The sequence below is a fragment of the Crinia signifera genome, chromosome 6 (genome assembly GCF_055691185.1).
Source record: "Crinia signifera chromosome 6, ASM5569118v1, whole genome shotgun sequence".
Lineage (NCBI taxonomy): Eukaryota > Metazoa > Chordata > Amphibia > Anura > Myobatrachidae > Crinia > Crinia signifera.
In genome coordinates, this window is record NC_139222.1 from 151,068,746 (window position 1) to 151,090,004 (window position 21,259).

At 43.6% G+C, this 21,259-nt stretch overlaps 2 protein-coding genes across 3 annotated transcripts in view; one reads left to right on the top strand and one right to left on the bottom strand.

Moving 5' to 3' along the window:
- Window positions 1-21,259, bottom strand: part of SAMHD1 (SAM and HD domain containing deoxynucleoside triphosphate triphosphohydrolase 1) — a 54,444-nt gene that overhangs the window by 27,678 nt on the left and 5,507 nt on the right. The window contains exon 3 of the mRNA XM_083147646.1: window positions 19,727-19,799. Coding sequence (XP_083003772.1) covers window positions 19,727-19,799 — 73 coding nt within the window. The remainder of the gene's footprint in view (window positions 1-19,726; window positions 19,800-21,259) is intronic.
- LOC146008408 (uncharacterized) overlaps window positions 1-21,259 on the top strand; it is a 143,078-nt gene that overhangs the window by 18,190 nt on the left and 103,629 nt on the right. The window lies entirely within an intron of this gene.

Here is a 21,259-nt window from a genome sequence, read left to right on the forward strand (position 1 = left end):
CCTCTGATTGGCTGATAGAGCTCTCTCTCAGCTGCCTCAGCCAATCAGAGGGCCATCGGGTGTATCTGCTGCCGCTGCCGAGTCCTGCCGCCTGAAAGCTCCACCACTTCGGTCCCCGCTACACAGCCGCCATGACGCCCCTGCTGCTGCTGAGTTCCTCTGGTCCCCAGCATTAAGGTACTGGTTCCCCGCCAGCGCTCCGGTCCCCATCCTGGCCCTGCTCTCGTCGCTGACTGCGCATGTGGTTAAAAACCACATGCGATTGCTCATGCAATTCAATAAACATTATGTGTAGCTCATAATATCTATTGATGCGACATTCGACGGCGCGCCTGCGCATCGCGTCGAATGTCAGCTTTAAAATGCATGCAACCATTTGATTTAATCGGCCAGATGTGGTCGAAATCGAATGATTGCATGCAATATCTCACATATGTATGGGCAGCATTAGATTTGTGATGGACCCTTTTCCAACTATGCTCCCCCGACTCTGGACATCTCTAGAATTGTGTCTGACTTTCAAAGCATGGGACTTGGTTGTACTTACCAAGAACTCTTTTTCTCTTCCCACTCACTATCTCAGTTGGCTCTTTCTGCAGAACCAGTAGATGCCTTCACTATTACCATTTGTTTCTTCTCTGCAGACACCATTTAGGGCTATATTCAATTGCTGTCAAAACTGGCGTCTTGTCGGAAAAAATAGGATTTTGGTACCTACCGGTAAATCCGTTTCTCTGAATCCGCAGGGGCCACTGGAGTACAATACAATGGGTATAGAGGTGTGGCTAGTGGGAGCTGGGCACTTCTAAATTTAAGAATGTGATCTTCCTCCCGCCTCTACTACCCACAATCCCCCAGTTAGGAAAATGTAGACCGAGAGGAGATGGGAAGTGAGAGGAACTAGAAACTCGTACATGTCAATGGAATAAAACTGACAGGTGACGAAGAGCAGGGAGGGCGTCCAGTGGCCCCTGCGGATTCAGAGAAACGGATTTACCGGTAGGTACCAAAATCCTATTTTCTCTTTCATCCAGCAGGGGCCACTGGAGTACAATACAATGGGGAGGTTCCAAAGATATCTCCTCGGGAGGGACAGCTCTGAGGAGCCTGCAACATCCAATGGCCAAACTGAACAGCCAAAGAATCCAAATTGTTGAAACTTTTATAACTGTGCAAAATTAATAGCAAACTGCCCTATGGCAAAGGCGCAACAAAAGAAGCACGTATTGCTGCCCCTGACGAACCTACTGATGAAGTGCAATAGGCAGAAACAGAAAGAGGCAGTGTTTATCAGCATTGATATAAACCTGCTGGTAGGGCAAGCTGAAGCCACCCTGCCAACGTCTGTCTGGAAGATAGCCAACCTGACGTTCTGGACCAAAAGGAGGCAAACAGTCTAATGTAAAGATGTTGGTGTAAGCATGGACAACCTTCAGTGCAGAAGCACTACCAGAAGTATTCAACAACGAAGGAACCAGATTTGGTTGATTGTCATGAAATGTCAAAACTCCTTTAGCGCGAAAGGGTGCCTACATACGTAGTTCGACCTGAAGGTCAAGATCATCACATACAGGACTGCACAGGACAGAGCTCCCAGTTCTGAAACACGCAAAACTGAGGCCAAGGCTAGAAGTATAACCACTCTCCAAGAGAAGCATTTCAAATTTTACTTTGATTGTAAAGTGAGAAAACCAGGTAAGTATTCCCTGAAATAGAAGAAGGAATGAAAGGAGGATGGACTAGAATGATTTCCAGTAGAAAAGACTACAATTTTAACAAAAGGGCCAGCCTTTTCTGGATCAAATAGAGACAAGTGAAATCTTTAAGGGAAAGGATCCCAGAGTAAAGCCCCCCTCGAAACCTGCCTGCAAGAACAGCAAAAGGTGAGGTAAGGAGACTTAGAATGAAGAACCTTTGATCCAATCCCACGTCCCATAGGACTTCCAAATCCGTTGGTACTGGCCAGCCGAAATTGTGTATCTAGCACTCAACCCTATGAGAATGACAGAATCCGGAAGTTATCTACCAATAGGGCAGCGGTTGTAACAAAATCTGATGTAAATTACGGACTAATGGACCCCTATAAAGAGGGACTGGACCTAGAGTCAGAGGACATGGGTCTTCCGCCCAAAGCCAGTGTAGGCTGGATAAACAGCTACTCCACGATGAAAGTGGTGTCACTGGAATTGTCAAACGGATTCTCATTTCTGCCACTTGAGAAACAAACTAAGGAGTGGAAGGGAAGGAAAGAGATATTTCATCCTAGTTAGCCAGAGAAAGGTCTGCGCAGCCCCAACTGCTGCTTAAGTCCCCGGTCTGAACACATGCCTCATCAGATGATGAATGTGCCATGACGCCAGAAGATCTTCCCCATGGGGCAGAGGACACACTCCGTAATGAACTGACCCTCTGAAGGATGAGTCTTCTATTCTATATACACGACTACGGATTCACTATAGGACCTGACCTGGTGATCATCTAGCTCATGCTATTGAAGATAGCATGAATGTCAACACGTGTTGGTAGTAGGCTTTTGGGAATAGACTACCCCTCCTGAAGGAGAAGGACTGGTGCACCACAGTCTTGAATCTGTGGCCAAGCGAATCCAATTCCACCGTGCAATTCACCTGTAATGGTGTCTGACCGTTGAGGATAGATGATCCTGTGGAAATGGACTGGAGTGAACAATGTTCCCAAAAGGCATTCACACCTTGTAAAATCGAACCCATGCCGCTGAGCATTAGCTCAGTACCCTTTACAGCGTGGCCATGGCCCCTGGGTCACCTATGGATACATAAATGCATGGACATCCTTGTTAGCCTCAGAACCTGTCGGAACAGGTACCGAATATTCTGGACCATGACTTCCGGAAAAAGGATCTCCTCCTCAGAACCTGTCGGAACAGGTACCGAATATTCTGGACCATGACTTCCGGAAAAAGGATCTCCTCCTTTCCAGACTTGGCTTTGAGTCTAGAAGTCCGCCACCCAAAACATTGGGTGTGTCGGCAGAAGAGGAGACTATGCCAAGAGTACTGGTCTGAACATTACAAAACAAATGAACTATGCCGTGAAGATCGATAAAAGAACCATGGTGATCCCCTTGTTTTTTAGAAGCGCCATTAACACCAATAGTACTCTCGAAAAGGATCTTGGATTTTATAACAAGTCAACTGTCAGAACCCTATTGGAAAGGAACTTGACAGGTTATATAGTGTAGTAATTTGCGAGGTTCCCTACAGGGAACATAATGACAGGCGTCCTTGATATCCAGGACCACAAAGTATTAGGAAAAGAATAAACAGCAAATGAATGCTGCCCCAGGTGGCATCCGGACTCGTAACCTCGGCATTGAGGAATAGATACTGTCTGTTTACAGAGAGGACATCCCTGAATGGACTCCAAGTGGAACTGCTGGTACAAGACCTAATATATGAGGAACTTGAAGTTTTGAATAAGGTCCAGTCCTGAGCCCACGAAAGAGTCATAAAACCTATTTCTTTGTGGTGAACCGGAACTGATACCACCACCTGAGAGACCAGCAGTAATAATTGTTTCAGGTGACATATAGGAATAATGTCACACCCTGACGGAGCCAATAATGTATGCCTGAGGTAACCTAGTGAAGATGGAAAGACTGCAGGTACTCCCTGTTGAGCTCCAAACAGGTCAGTATAGAGAGGTCTCGTGTACCCCGTGGTTACGTGGTATATATGGGCTTGAGAACCAAATCAAGTTCACGGTTTGAGGGATCCTTTAGGGAAGGAGCACTCAGGGACTACAAAGTAGTAATGTTCCCGAGCGGGATCCGAACACAAGGAGCTGCACAAGGCATGCTGTGGTCTTAACCACTAGGCCAATAGGGCTACTGTGCTATAGTAGATGCAAACTGTTCTAGATCGAAGAAAGGAAAACACCACCACTGGCATGTGTTGTTTTCCCATAAGACGAACTCCTGTGGTCAGAAGCTGTTCCCTATGGCAAATAGAAAACCTGCCGGATGGAAGGCTTAGGGCTGTATGTGTAAGAACAGCATTCCCAGGGATCTGAACTACACTCTTCATAAGCATTGATATCTATAGTGAATGGTCATTCATAGGATAGACACTAGTCTGTATTCGAACCTATGACCTTGCGCTCAGCGGACCAGATGTCTATCCCCCCAGGCCACAGCCTGGGCTTTGCTGCTACCGGAATAACTGTGTCTATAACCGCTAGGCCATAGGAACCTGTACCTAGAGAGACGTGATGCCCCTGCCGGATAAGAACTACAGCTCCTGTTATTCTCTAACCATGCCCACCCCAGCTGTCAAGCTAAGTGATTGGGCAGTGGAGAATGGGCTTATCCAGTGTGCTGTGACTATAAATTCGGATGTGGGCATTATCCCATCCAGAGGGCGCACACATTATTGCCCCTTGTAAGCCCGATTGCTCTACTAGTAGGCTACAATGGCTTGTCTAAACTGGATTACCCAGAGCAAACACACAAACCCCGCAAAGCTAGAGCCACGGTGGGAAAACCCATGTGCTGTGAGGCAGCAATGCTAAACCTCACACCATCCGCGCTCCTTGCTAAAAGCTTACCCTAAGGTGTATCAGTTTGACAAAGACTCACATAGGGTGGGCTTGCAGTCAGGCTAACATATGCTACTGTAGCCTGCACCTGGGATAGCTTGTGAGAAGCTAAAGTGGAATTTATTTATTTAATTTCCACACACACTCATACAGCCACAGAACTGGAAAGGCAGTGCACTGCAAAGTGAAAGCACTTTCCTGTAACCCTGTGTTAACTGGCTCTGGTGCTCAGTGTGACAGGGAGGGGCCAGCGACCAAATTGTACACTTCCCCACAAGTGTTTGTACTGTACATTTGAGTTACAACAATACATAACACCTTATTGCAATAAGTAGACAATGCTGCACTGTACACATATCAATAAGCCTGGCAGGAGCACTTGCATGTAATGCAGCTCCGGTCCCAGACAAACATGCAGCCTTCTGCTCTGTCCCAGGAGAGGGACAGTGTGATAGCTGCTGCAATGAATATAATCACCCTGCTGTGAAGCAGTTAGTCGGCACGCAGGCCCTTGCAGCAGCTCTTCCCACCCTGCCTCCCTCCCGTCCGCGGCCCGCTCTGAGTCACCAAAATGGCGGCCCTCCCTTCAGCAAAAAGTAGCTACAATGTACGCAGCATGGCCCACCTGACAGTCACCAATGGCAGTCCGGCAGATCCCACACTAATAACGCTTCCCAGAGCGTCCGGCAGACCCCGCACTAATAACGCTTCCCAGAGCGGTAACTCACTGCCTGTGCCTGTAACACTAATACAGAGCACCCAGCGGCGGACGCGATGTCGGCATCAAGCAGACACCCTGCAGTAGCATGGCGGGTGGTGCTGCGATAGGAGGGAGAGACCCAAGGCATGGACGGGAGGGAGGGAGAATGGGGAACCCCAATACACTGTACTCACAGTTCGGAGTCTTCATCTGCGTGGCGGGTATGACAGCCCCTTTGGTGAGGGTCCGCAGGCACCCAGGCGTCTTCAGGTTAGTGGGTATGACAGCCCCTTTTGGTGAGGGTCTGCAGGCACCCGGGAGACTTCAGGTTAGTGGGTATGACAGCCCCTTTAGTGAGGGTCTGCAGGCACCCAGGTTAGTGGGTATGACAGCCCCTTTGGTGAGGGTCTACAGGCACCCAGGAGCGTGCTCCCAATCAGGTCTCCAGTCACATAGTGGGTATGACAGCCCCCTTGGTGAGGGGCTGCAGGTACCCAGAAGTCAGGGCAGGTACTTTTAATGGAAGTCCTGACTGACATTAATCCTGAAGATTTTAGGGCCTTAAAAAAAAAAATATTAAAAAAAAATTAAAAATTCGGACCCCTACTCTTGAGTGAGTGGGGAAGGGATAGTGAAAGTTAAATAAAAGTCAAAAGAAACGAAAAGAAAATAAGATAAATAAGTGGAAACCTGGAGCAAGGTCCAGCATGACCAGCTACCTAGGGCACATTTTTCTAACTGGGGGATTGTGGGTAGTAGAGGCGGGAGGAAGCTCACATTCTTAAATTTAGAAGTGCCCAGCTCCCACTAGCCACACCTCTATACCCATTGTATTGTACTCCAGCGGCCCCTGCTGGATGAAAGAGAAACAGCAGTTTCCGACTTCAATAGGTCAGAAGGGGTTCCGAACTGTTCATTCTAGCACCCGCCATGCATAGGGTGTTGCTGTCTGCTGTGGTGTTTCTAGCACATGTCTCGTTTGCATATCAGTGCTGATATACAGACCACACTGTGCTAGAAGCACTACAGCAGACAGCGACACCCCAGGCAGGGAAGAGCAACTGCATGGGTTTTCAAAGATGGCGAGTGCTAGAATGAACTGTTTATTCTGCAACAGGTCGGGATGCTCTGACCTGTCGGAAACCAGGTGGATTGGAGGAATAGCCACCATTCCACCTGCACTGAATATGGCATGTAGGTTCCATTCCGACAAACGAATGTTGAAATGGATCAGACTTAATTGAATATACCCGTTAATATCCCTGATAAGGATCTATTTACTCACATCCAAATTAGTAACTGGATAGCTAGTATACTTCAGAGCTTGGCTCCCTGCCATCTCCCCCCTCCATCAATATTTTCTAAACTTTGTATTTGTAGGTATCTGCACAGACTTATTATCTTAAGATCAGTCTTTTCCATATATTCTAAATTCTACTCGCTATTATATTCTAGAGGTGCTACCAGGAATAATTGTTACTGGTACAAAAAGAGAAAAAAAAAAAAAAGGATTCCCAATTCGGGGCAGTCATTCGGCTGATATATTGTGTAATGGATCCCACAGAGTGTCCACTGACAAATTTCAAAATTAAAATTTTATTAGTATCCTCTAAAAGTTCAATTTAAATTTTGAAATTTGTCAGTGGACACTCTCTACGGAATCCATTACACAAAATTATCAGCCGAATGAGGAATTAGGAATCTTTTTTTCTTCTCTTTTTGTACCAGTATAGGAAGTAAGTATAATTTATATAGCGCACTTTCTGCAACAGGACTCAGGCGCTTTACAGACATTAAAAATCAATGCACATAATACAGAGGATGTTGGTAGTACAGTAACAGACAAAATAAACCCTTAAGCATAATGCAGGATTTGTGCAGCATTTTGGATAACTTCCAAGGGTGGTGTACTCCACCCTGACAAGGTACCAGGTGCGGCAGCCATTTTAGGCGCTCTGTGTAGGATTACCCTGGGTGGAATAGATCACCCCTAAAACAAATTAGCCAAAATGGGTAATTTCAGTGAATACTTAGGTCCATGTATTTTTCATTCCATCCAGAAGTGCACCAGATGAGGCAGATATGGTGGGCGCACTACGAAGGTTACACTGTAGGAGGCGAGCCATACAAGGACTACTACTTGTGTAGTAGTATGATGAACCCTGCACAGAAACATCCACGCAACCCACATCCTGCCTGCAGAGAAACCATCTTGGTGCACTGCATAGGTCAGTGATGGCAGGGTGTGCAATCTGCGGAGGTACACATTACAGGAAAAGCACATGGTGGGGTACATGTATGCGGGGGGGGGGGGGGGGGGGAGAAAAAAGTCACATACACATCTTTGCAGGGGACCAATGAAAGGGAAATGTTGAGAACTCATTTTCATAGAATCATCAATGTCCTGGTCTCATGAGAGCAGTACAGGTGGTATACTACAGATGGGGCCAGCTAGCATGCTAGCAATCATGGATGGCACGAGCATCTCGCTCGTCCATTGCCGGGAATAAGGCGCGAGCATCTCCGACGCACACACACATCATTCCGTGGCGCAAAGTGATGATTACCGCATCAGGAGCTGCTCCAATGAGAGCGGCTCCATCTGTATGCATCAGAGGAGGACTTGGATAACCTGTGACGGTGAGTCAAGCAATGGGAATCAATTTACCTTACTTCATGACTTCTCCAAATGCAACTTAACCCTTTGAGTACCCCCCCCCCCCCCAATCCCTCCTCCCCTTTTCTGTAACCCCATTTTCCTTGGGTGGCAATACTAAATACTCCATATTTCAATAAAAATTTAGAAGAAAAAAAATATTTTAATGTATGATTACAACAAAAAATACATGGAAATCGCAGAAACAAAACGGAATAATATTTCAGAACATTATTGGGCAACATGGATGGTGTAATGGTTAGCATTACTGACTCACAGCACTGAGGTCATGGGTTCGATCCCGACCATGGCTCTAACTGTGCAGAGTTTGTATATTCCCCCCGTGCTTGCGTGGCTTTCCTCCGGGTACTCCGGTTTCCTCCCACAATCCAAAAATATACTGATTGGTTAATTGGCTTCCAACAAAATTAACCCTAGAATGTCTGTGTGCATGTACATGTGGTAGGGAATATAGATTGTAAGCTCCTCTGGGGCTGGGACTGATGTGAATGTTCAAATATTCCCTGTAAAGCGCTGCGGAATATGTATGCGCTATATAAGAAACGGTTAATAAAATAATTATTGGGAAACGCACAGAGAGCGAGTAGGGTCACTTCCAACCTGTAGCTGAATCCCTAAGAAATGAACAACCAAACAGTGAGGGAGTGATACAATTATACCTGCAGATTCACAACCCCCACCCTTGTGTTTTTTAATCAGCTCACTGCTGGACATTGGACCCTTTCAGTAATCCACCACCTATTCCTAAGCATCTGTAACTTAAGTATTTTGAGGAGGGGGAGAGCATCCTGACCTCTCTCTAGAGGGGACACCAGGCCTGGCTGTTTATAACCCCTCTAACCTAGTTTATGAGTGGGTAGTTTCAGATGAGGGATCCTTATCTGACATCCTGACTCCAAGAGACCTCCCTCCCCAGGTCTGTTTATCCATGGGTAATTGGGTCGATAACACAGGAAGGTCAATATGCCATGGGTCGACCACTGAAGGTCGACATGGCCTTAGTTCAACACATAAAAAGATCAACAGGGTCATTAGGTCGACATGGGGAATCTCAACAGTAAATGTCGACACAGGTTTTTTATATTGGTTTGTCCCGAATGTCAACACCGTCAACATGGACACAGTATCTGTGCACCACTGCGATCGCCATGCTTCGGGCAAACTATTATATTCTCCTTCCACACCCTAGTGGATGGTAGGGAATGAAATACCACCTGTCTGCAATCTGATAAAAAAAATAAAAAATGTGAAAAACTCACATTGGCCTTTTCACTGTCAAGCTTCCCCATGTCAACCTAATGCTTGTTTTGACCTACAGCCACGTCGACCTTTTAATGTGCTGACCTAAGGCCATGTCGACCATCAGTGGGTTGATCTAATGACCATATACCTTATCGATGAGGTTCAAAAATAGCTGCTGTCAGCATTTAAATACAGAATCTCTGGCACACTGACCATTAACTGATTGGCCACACAGTGTAATGCTGGGACAATGTGTGGCCACAGTGACAATGTACTGGAGCAACAATACAATAATAAACACATAAAGGAATTATTATTTCTAGTGTATGGGGTTGCGGTATACATGCATTTTTAATGCTTTCAAAAATTCAAGAGAGCATGAACCCTTAAGGTGCCTACACATTAGAAAGATCTGTGATCTTCAGATGAATCTTAAGATTTCCCTTGAACTCTCCGTTAGTCCTGGACAAAAGATTTCTTGCAAAGAGTACATTTTTGACAAAGATTTATTTGAATATTTCATAAAATATTCAGAGTTGAGCTGTGCTGAACAACGAAATGCCCCCGTCGCCCGAATACCAGAGCATTTTTACTCACCAGAACGCAATCAAGCACCAGAGTGCACATGAGTGTGCAAACACTGCCACACGGGTCCAAGCACCCGAACTCCCAAATACCAAACTGCACCCAAACTCTATATAGCGTGCGATTCTAAGATTTGCAGTAAAAATCAGCTGAAAAATCGCTGTAGTGTACGGGAAACTTTAGTCAGCTTGGCTATTTTTATAAGGCCTTGAAAGCTGTTAAACAAAAATCCAAGTTATCTCCATTATACAGCTTACTTATTATCAGTTATCCCGTGGTGATTAGCAGCAGAGAAAAAAAGTTTTTTGTAGGAACCCTGAGTGGAAAGCTTATGGAAATGCTAGGTCAGTCTAACCTGAGAATCAAGTGCTGGGGAGAAAGCAAATGCTTAGCAGCCTTGGAAGAATCCCCCCCCCCAAAAAAAAAAAAAAACGTAACTCCAGCTAAACAAGACACTAAAACCAAGGTAAATAGTTCACATCGCTTTGAAACATAGGAATACAAATGGTTATGTCCATGCTGGAAATTCTTTTGTTTAGTTTGTGTAAACTCACCAAACAAATAATAGAGAGCCACTTTATTACCGATAAGCTTATCATGTTAATGATAGCAGGGTTTAAATAAATATCTTTCAGAAAACTAAAGGCTCCCATCCACTAGTCAGATTTGGCCTGTTTTCTTCAGATGCAGTACGAATGGTGTAATGGTTAGCATTACTTCCTCACAGCACTGAGGTCATGGGTTCAATTCCCGCCATGGCTCAACTGTGCAGAGTTTGTATATCCTCCCCGTATTGGCATGGGTTTACTCCAATTTCCTCCCACAATCCGAAAATATACTGGTAGGCCATGGGTCCTCAAACTGCGGCCCTCCAGATGTTGTGAAACTACAAATCCCAGCATGCCTTGCCACAGTTTTGCTATAAGGTAGTGTTAAAACTGTGGCAAAGCATGCTGGGATTTGTAGTTTCACAACATCTGGAGGGCCACAGTTTGAGGACCCATGCTGGTAGGCTATTGGGCCCCCAACAAATTAACCCTAGAATGTCTGTGTGTGTGTGCGCGCGTGTACATGTGGTAGGGAAAATAGATGGTAAGCTCCACTGAGGCAGGGACTGATGTGAGTATTCAAATATTCTCTGTACGGCGCTGCGGAACATGTGTGCGCTAGAAGAAACTGTTAAATAAATAAATCTGACAGACCTATCTGACGAAAAAAGGCCAAATCTGAGCTTCCTCAGATCAGATGTGTGGCTGAGTCTCAAGGTGCCCACACAGTAGAAAGATCCGCGATCTTAAGATGTGCGCATAAATTAAGGTGCCCACACATTAGAACGATTTTTGGTCCGGTTGGCCGATTTCCGATAAATCGGCCGATATATCGATGGATCTTTAGCTGAATCTTCTGATCTTAAGTGCTGCACAAAAGATCAGAAGATTTAACAAAAGAGCCATAGGAACGCACACAGGATCTTAAGAAAAATCTTTGGTAAAGATGTGCGCTTGCCTGAAATCTTTTGTCCAAAAGATCCGCGGAAGTGTGCATCCGACCGATATCGGACGATTTTCAAAAGATTATTGGTATATTTCAGCCAATCTGCAAAAAAAAAATCTTTCTAGTGTGTGGGCACCTTCAGATCCATCTGACGAAAAAAATCGTTGGTACTGCACCAAAGAGCCATTTGATCTGAAGCTGTAAAGATATCATAGGTCTGACCAGATATATCTGAAGTGAATAGAGTGAAAAATTAGATAGATTAGATAGTCAAAATCTCCTAGAAGGTTAGCCAAAATCTCCCTATTTTTCTCCTGCTTAAGGGGCCCACACACTAGAAAGATCTGCGATCGTAAGAGGTGCGCATAAGTTAAGGCCCCCATACATTAGGCCGACTTGTCCTAGGGACAAGTCGGACCCAATTTACCTGCGAGCCGCCCGGCAGGCTCACATACAATTTGGCACTTGATGTGCCATTTTTTACATGGGATAAATCGCATGCGATTTATCCCATGTTAAAAAAAACCCGGGGAGCTGCAGGGCGGTGAGGAGTAGTGGGGGCGGGCAGCGGCAGTAGTGGGGGCGGGCAGCGGCGGCGGGCAGCGGCGGCTGCGGTGGTGGCCAGCGGTGGTGGGGGCGGGCGGCGGGTGCGGTGAGCGCTGCTGACCTGGCCGGGCAGTGTACTTACTTACATAGCAGCAGCGGGGACGGGCAGCGCAGTGGCGGCTATTATATTTTGAAAATACTTGTCAAATGACCGGCCGCTCTCTGATTGGCCGGAGAGCTCTCAGCCAATCAGAGAGCGGCCGGTCATTTGACAAGTATTTTAAAAATATAATAGCCGCCACTGCGCTGCCCGTCCCCGCTGCTGCTTTGTGTAAGTACACTGCCCGGCCAGGTCAGCAGCGCTCACCGCACCCGCCGCCCGCCCCCACCACCGCTGGCCGCTGCCCGCACGCACCACCGCCTGGCCAGGTCAGTCAGCCGGTGCTCAGGGACCCGCTGCCCGCCCGGTGTCTGCATGCATATGCCTGTCAGGTGGCAGGCATATGCATATGTAGAAAAAGGGGGTTTGTGAGTCCGCACAGAAGCCTTATTTGGTATTTCCCCTCAAATTATTCTTTGTTCATTTTAGTAGTTACGTAATAATTATCTAAATAATTGACTTATAGTTTATATTGCTCTAAACCAATAACAAGTGGGTGCGACCCCCCTCCTAATGCAATTGCAAATTCAAAGCTTCAAGATTGAAGGGAAAAGATGGAGGGATGGTGGGGTGCACTCCCAAAGATAATTCGAGGGGTTCTCCAATTGATATAGCAATTTTTAATAAAACATAACTTTTATTAATTCATATAAAAAGAGGCACAGAGCCTCTCACAATAAAAATTATAGTAAGTGCGAAAAAAGACAAGAAAAAGTGTATTAAAAATAAAGGGGATGTTGTGGGGACTGTCCGTAGTGGTCCCTCCTATTAATTGATCTCTAAATTTGGTCCATACATATATTTTTTATATACAACTGTAATATTTGGCGGTTGAATATAAATGTCAATGTGTGGGGATTGAGTAGAGTGTGTTTTAATTGTTTAAGGATTGTTTGATTGTTGAATTGGTCAGATGTTTCCTTATCATTGGTTGACTGGTATTGTAATGGAATATTTATTATTATTTGATGATATTATATTTCTGACCACTTCTTCATAAAGTATTAATCCTTAAACAATGTGGGGAAGGCAACGTTGCGGCGCTTTGCAAGTGTACTTTTAATATCTGTGCAGTGGTGTATTATGCACTTTTACCCACGGTCAGAGATTTCTTATTGTTCAGAATGCCATATATTTTGGCTTAATGTCCATATTTTATGGATGATAGACAGTAAGTAGTATTGATCATACTGTCTATTGTGATGGGCCCACCTTCTACCTGCCGATTAGCCCAGCAGAGTGTGGATCCCCCCAGCAATCTTATGTCAGTCTCCTCACATAAATCTCATTAGTGGTTCCTATAATGTTAAACCCAGGGTATTATAACCTTTATCAATGCTTCTAATCTGCTGACAGATCGCTTGTTCTTTTACACAATATATTTCTAGGCTTGCATAATGTTTCTCTCATAACATCTCAGTAATTGTCATTTATAGCCCGATAGTGAGGTGTTTTCATGTTAATATCATGTATTTGTTTATTTGACAGTGATTTATTCACAGCTTCCCAGATATTGCTCTCTGTAGCGTGCTGCCAGCGTGTCTGCTAGTATCCTATAACACTTGTAGCCTCCTAACATTCGTAATTATACAGTCACATTTGTTTATTTAACAGTGATTTATTCACAGCTTCCCAAACACTGCTCTCTGTAGTACGCTGCCAGCGTGTCTGCTAATAACCTATAACACTTGCAGCCTCCTAACACTCGTAACTATACAGTCACCTTTATTTAGCAATGATTTATTCACAGCTTCCCAGACACTGCTCTCTGTAGCACGCTGCCAGCGTGTTTACTGATATCATGTAACACTTGCAACCTCCTAACACTTGTAACTATTGTGATACATTCACATTGATTGTCATCTAGCACAGGTCTCTCTCTCCGTGTGCTACGTATTCTATGTGAATCAACTCAAGCGTGCTGTCAGCCTGTTAGTTTGTGCCGTCTATCTAACACAGTATTCCAGCGTCTGCTATTGATATGAGCGCTGATGGTAACACTTGTCTAGCGCTGCTCCCCCACTCGTGCAGTGTATTCTGCACAATCCGCTTCAATCCTCTCACTACAATGTATATACTAATTATTGCCTCATCTATACTGTAATGTCGTTCTCAGACCAATTGGATCAGTGCTTTATTGCTGCATTAAACATTAGGGATCACATAGGACAGTCCCCACAACGAGCACCTATGTACATTTCACCGGGTGTCCCGGCTTCCTCAGGGTAAGCCGAGCAGCTGACTTCCATGATCTATTTATCTCTTCATCCGGACAACGGTTGTCAGGGGGCGGGGCCAAGGCTCATATTCACAGAATGCTTGTTTTTTTATCCCTGAACTCTATGGATTCATATGTGTAGAATAAATGTTTCATATGAACGAACTTGGAGCATTATTTATGGTGACATTGTTGCACTTAATGTCTCCATTCTAATTAGAAGTATAGGTGTCTATAAGGTTGGATTCAATAATTATATGTAGTGTCATAAATTTGTTGTCACATGACATCGTACCTTTCTGGGCTTGTATGATCTTTAATTATACTTAAGTTGATGGTATATTTCACTCAGTAATTTAATTTCCCTTAATTATTTTATAAATGCGGGTCCCATGGCTGTAATTCGCCGTTATTGTTATTTTATGTGTTGTGATGAGGAGATACATATCATGTAGGAGAATATTATTATGTAGAAATGTATTAACTATTATTTCATGTGTTATAATGAGAGATACAAATCATACAGAAGGATTTTTTACTAATGCCCGTGAGTATTATGAAAAGGAGAAGGAGAGTGAAAAGATAGTGTAGCTAATAGAAAAGTAAAAAGAAAAAAGTGGAAAATGGAGGACAGAAGAATAAGATTATGTATCTAAACTACCTGTTAGGTGCTGAGTGACATATGTGAGTGACTATTCAATAAATGAAAAATCTGTGAGGCGATTTTTCATTTATTGAATAGTCACTCACATATGTCACTCAGCACCTAACAGGTAGTTTAGATACATAATCTTATTCTTCTGTCCTCCATTTTCCACTTTTTTCTTTTTACTTTTCTATTAGCTACACTATCTTTTCACTCTCCTTCTCCTTTTCATAATACTCACGGGCATTAGTAAAAAATCCTTCTGTATGATTTGTATCTCTCATTATAACACATGAAATAATAGTTAATACATTTCTACATAATAATATTCTCCTACATGATATGTATCTCCTCATCACAACACATAAAATAACAATAACGGCGAATTACAGCCATGGGACCCGCATTTATAAAATAATTAAGGGAAATTAAATTACTGAGTGAAATATACCATCAACTTAAGTATAATTAAAGATCATACAAGCCCAGAAAGGTACGATGTCATGTGACAACAAATTTATGACACTACATATAATTATTGAATCCAACCTTATAGACACCTATACTTCTAATTAGAATGGAGACATTAAGTGCAACAATGTCACCATAAATAATGCTCCAAGTTCGTTCATATGAAACATTTATTCTACACATATGAATCCATAGAGTTCAGGGATAAAAAAACAAGCATTCTGTGAATATGAGCCTTGGCCCCGCCCCCTGACAACCGTTGTCCGGATGAAGAGATAAATAGATCATGGAAGTCAGCTGCTCGGCTTACCCTGAGGAAGCCGGGACACCCGGTGAAATGTACATAGGTGCTCGTTGTGGGGACTGTCCTATGTGATCCCTAATGTTTAATGCAGCAATAAAGCACTGATCCAATTGGTCTGAGAACGACATTACAGTATAGATGAGGCAATAATTAGTATATACATTGTAGTGAGAGGATTGAAGCGGATTGTGCAGAATACACTGCACGAGTGGGGGAGCAGCGCTAGACAAGTGTTACCATCAGCGCTCATATCAATAGCAGACGCTGGAATACTGTGTTAGATAGACGGCACAAACTAACAGGCTGACAGCACGCTTGAGTTGATTCACATAGAATACGTAGCACACGGAGAGAGAGACCTGTGCTAGATGACAATCAATGTGAATGTATCACAATAGTTACAAGTGTTAGGAGGTTGCAAGTGTTACATGATATCAGTAAACACGCTGGCAGCGTGCTACAGAGAGCAGTGTCTGGGAAGCTGTGAATAAATCATTGCTAAATAAAGGTGACTGTATAGTTACGAGTGTTAGGAGGCTGCAAGTGTTATAGGTTATTAGCAGACACGCTGGCAGCGTACTACAGAGAGCAGTGTTTGGGAAGCTGTGAATAAATCACTGTTAAATAAACAAATGTGACTGTATAATTACGAATGTTAGGAGGCTACAAGTGTTATAGGATACTAGCAGACACGCTGGCAGCACGCTACAGAGAGCAATATCTGGGAAGCTGTGAATAAATCACTGTCAAATAAACAAATACATGATATTAACATGAAAACACCTCACTATCGGGCTATAAATGACAATTACTGAGATGTTATGAGAGAAACATTATGCAAGCCTAGAAATATATTGTGTAAAAGAACAAGCGATCTGTCAGCAGATTAGAAGCATTGATAAAGGTTATAATACCCTGGGTTTAACATTATAGGAACCACTAATGAGATTTATGTGAGGAGACTGACATAAGATTGCTGGGGGGATCCACACTCTGCTGGGCTAATCGGCAGGTAGAAGGTGGGCCCATCACAATAGACAGTATGATCAATACTACTTACTGTCTATCATCCATAAAATATGGACATTAAGCCAAAATATATGGCATTCTGAACAATAAGAAATCTCTGACCGTGGGTAAAAGTGCATAATACACCACTGCACAGATATTAAAAGTACACTTGCAAAGCGCCGCAACGTTGCCTTCCCCACATTGTTTAAGGATTAATACTTTATGAAGAAGTGGTCAGAAATATAATATCATCAAATAATAATAAATATTCCATTACAATACCAGTCAACCAATGATAAGGAAACATCTGACCAATTCAACAATCCTTAAACAATTAAAACACACTCTACTCAATCCCCACACATTGACATTTATATTCAACCGCCAAATATTACAGTTGTATATAAAAAATATATGTATGGACCAAATTTAGAGATCAATTAATAGGAGGGACCACTACGGACAGTCCCCACAACATCCCCTTTATTTTTAATACACTTTTTCTTGTCTTTTTTCGCACTTACTATAATTTTTATTGTGAGAGGCTCTGTGCCTCTTTTTATATGAATTAATAAAAGTTATGTTTTATTAAAAATTGCTATATCAATTGGAGAACCCCTCGAATTATCTTTGGGAGTGCACCCCACCATCCCTCCATCTTTTCCCTTCAATCTTGAAGCTTTGAATTGGCAGGCATATGCATACAGGGAGGTCGGACGTGATCGTATGTACAGACCGTCCGACCTCCCTGATCCGGTCCGATTCGCACGGGACCGCGCATCGGATCGGATCAGATATCACACACATACGATTTTGGGCCGATTTCATCCGATTATCGGCACCAAGTGTCGAAATCGGATGAAATCGGACCAAAATCACATAGTGTATGGGGGCCTTTAGCCTTGAAATCTTTTTTCCGTCCTGGACAAAAGATTTCAGGCAAGCGCACATCTTTACCAAAGATTTACCAAAAATTTTGACTAGATCATAGACTATAATTGCTTAGACAAAATCGCTTAGTCAAAATCTCCAGTGCATCTAGCCAAAATCTCTCCCAAAATTGCTAAGTCAAAATCTCCCCGTGTGTACACCCCTTAAGACTTTAAATCTGGTCTTGGAGGGAGAAGGGCAGCAGCAGTGACAGCACAACAATTTATGAAACAAAACTCCCAACAGCTATTGAAAGCATGCCTTACAAAACAATAGACAATAAAAGGTAGGTACTTGTGTAGTTTCACGGCGCCCGATATATCGGATGTGATCCAAAGTGATTTTTTTTCCTGTTCATAACCCCACTATCCACTACACATGGAGTTGATTTGGTAATCGTGTAGTTTCCGGCGGCCGATATATCGGATGCAATATCGGCCGATATATGGGATGTGATCGCATCAATATATCGGCCGATGTGAATCTACACAAGTACCTAAAAGGTATTAGGGGGTCAAGACTAGACTGACCCACTGAGCTACAGGGAAAGCCCCTACAGTATCTCCTCTTCTAGAACTCATTATACTACACAGGACTTTGGTGTATTGTCTAAAGTGCATTGTCATTTTTAAAATAGTATATTATCATGCATGCACTAGCAGTCTTTATTATACATATTTATCATGGGGCCTGTACCATACACTCTCTAATATTTAGCCACACCCCTAAACAAGGGCCCCTATCGCTGCATACCCCAGTGGGCCCATCCATCGATACTAAAACCAAAAGTGCACAGGTGATTGATTTGTACCCAATTTATTTTGATTTAACCAACTGTGTTCAAGAATGGATATCACAAAATCATGGACTTATAACCCTTTCAGACATAAACCAAAAACTCTGAATTTATCCTGTGCATCGATCTTTTAGCTATGTGAGAAAGGAACAGACCTAGTTTGACTGTTCTGGATCAATCACCCAACAATTGAACAGGGAAATTCTCACGCCCCTTCTTCTGTCCTGTGCGACCCAAGTTTTTAGACTCATGTCGCCAGGGCTGGTAAGAGCCTAATTTTTTTGGTAAGCAAAAAATATTTTAGTGCTTCTCACTGTAGATATTGAGTGGAGCTACAATGTGGGTGCAGTATCAATAGATACGGATCAGCTGCAGGTGTTGTTGTTTCCCTATCTCCACAGAATGGACAGTGCTGTTCCTGGCTGTGGCAGGTGCTGGCTCTGGGCTGCATGTGATATCTTGTGCAAATAGCAAGATCACCCGCATGCACAATGGAACTGGCCAGGAAGGCAGACGCAATGCATCAGAACTAAGTTGATGCGTTGTGTGCTCAGGCACGGATAGTTCCACTACCACACTTCAGCAGACAAGATCGTAATACATGTTGTCAATGTCGAGTCACGCTTGTCTTCGTTTTTATAAGAACACATTTCCCCTTCAAATCTTGGAGTGCTGACAAATAACACCAAACAGAGTTATTTAATTATGTTCCATTCAGGTGTGATCCCATTTGGGTGCTAAAACAGGACTATTTACTTTGCAATGAGTAGTTTAGCTGGCTTTAGCTGCTGTGTCTAAAAGTAATTTTCCCTGATTTTAGACAAGAGAACAGGGGGTGACAAACTATGGACTTCACCATTATTTGTGAATTTAGGTGCAGGATTGAGGAAATACTATGTAGTAGGGAAACCAAGGCATGTGACTAGGTCCATAAGGCATAATGTGGGATAATTGTCTGGGACACACCCATACTTTCCAAACTGTTACACCAATCATTGGAAACAATATAAAGGTCATGCTCTTTACAATTTACTGGTTTTTATATGTAGAGAATCAGCAGATATTTTAAATACCACATAATATAGCCAAACACCAGAAATGAAGGTCATTAAAAATCAGACAATATGCAGCAATAACTTTTGGGAAAGGAGTCATCAATGTAAGAACATAATAATAATAATAATAAAAAAAACATAATATATAATAATACAAAAATATACTTTGTCCTATACAGATGTGTCCCATTACCCTGTTGATGTATATAGCAGCTTACTGTAGAATGTGCATCGCAGCAAGGACGTAAGAAGACACATCTAACTTCTGGATGCCATCTTTAAAAATTGCACATATTGACAATGTAATAGTGACATACCTTCATAATACTGGGAGAGCTTTGATACAGTGTTCGTAGACATTGGAGCATTTCCAATCGTGACCCTAAAGGGCTGGGGGGAAAAAACAGAACACGTCACTGATGGTGTTTCATTATGGACCATTCTTAATACATAGCCTTACTCGAACAGACAGATAAGAAGGGGTAAGACAGGGGTAAGACAGGGGTAAGGGCAGACAGCAGTTCGGACAACCCCCATCATCAGAGATCACAGCAGCAGCCAGCACCACTGATAACCCTATGCCCATAGCATAGCAAAAAAAGTGTGCTCTTTATTGGAATGGGTGTGGCTACACAATAGTACACTGAATTCAAATTATGTCACACAGCAGTGCAACCTTATTCACATGATAGTGCCCCTTATTCATATTATGACACTCAGCAGTGTCCATTATTCACATTAGCCCACTTGGGACTGCTCCTTATTCACATTACGTGAACACACAGCTTTTCCATCCTTATTCTTAAATAAAACTGCACCATATTGATTCATATTTACATGATACCACAGTGTACTAATCCTTATTCACATTACTATAGTTCCCCTTTACAAATGTTGCGCCACACAGAAAAAAAAAAAAAAGCTCTTCATGTTAGTTACTGACTCCGACCCTCAATTGAATCTATACTCTACAGTGTTGACCCGCTGCCTAGCCTTCTATGTGGCCAGCAGAGGGGGGAGGGGGGGGGGGGGGGGGAGGGGGAGAGACAGCAGTGCTGACTTGAAGAGTGATCATTTTTCTCTCGTCACCCTTCAATTGGGGATGCAGTTAGCTGGCATTAAGTATACCGATGCTGACCTCCCCGACTGCCTTCACAAGACTGGCGCCGGAACACTGAAAACACCAGGATGCCAACGCTGTAATACTGACAGTCGGCATCCTGATTGGTGAGTATGCAGAGTGGATTAAGGTCAGGCTGGGGAAGAGGTGTGTGTGTGTGTGTGGGGGGGGGGGGGGGGGTAAGGGTTAAGCTACAGCAAGGGAAAAGTTAGGGTTAGGTTGTGGGGTGGGGGATTAGGTTAAGCCTTGTACAGGGAGATTTAGGGTCAGGCTGTGGGGCATGGCGGGTTAGGCTGCTGCAACAAAGCTAATGTTTATAAGTCCTTTAAACACACACAGGCTTTTTACCGAGTTGTAGCAGCCCACAACTCCATTTTCACGTTCATTTTGAAATAAAGCACATGTTTAAAACTGGCTGAAAAACGGTGCATGTGAAAAGCACTGACAGTCGGCAAAAAAAAAAAAAGCGCAGATTTTGAATGGTTTTTTTTCCCCCCGACCGGTCAAAAAGAGTGTGTGTGAGAAAGGGCCCTAATGCAGAAATAAGTGATGAAGAGCACAGGGCCCTTTTATACCACTTTTGACCCTTTCACACAGAAAAAGGACCTGTGTATTTCATGAACTGCTTCACCCGGGAGTTTTGTTTTCTGTGTGAAAGTGGTATACGACACCTCTAAAGTCTGCATCCTGTGCAGAGAACTGCAACTCTCCCATCAAATGACACACTTCA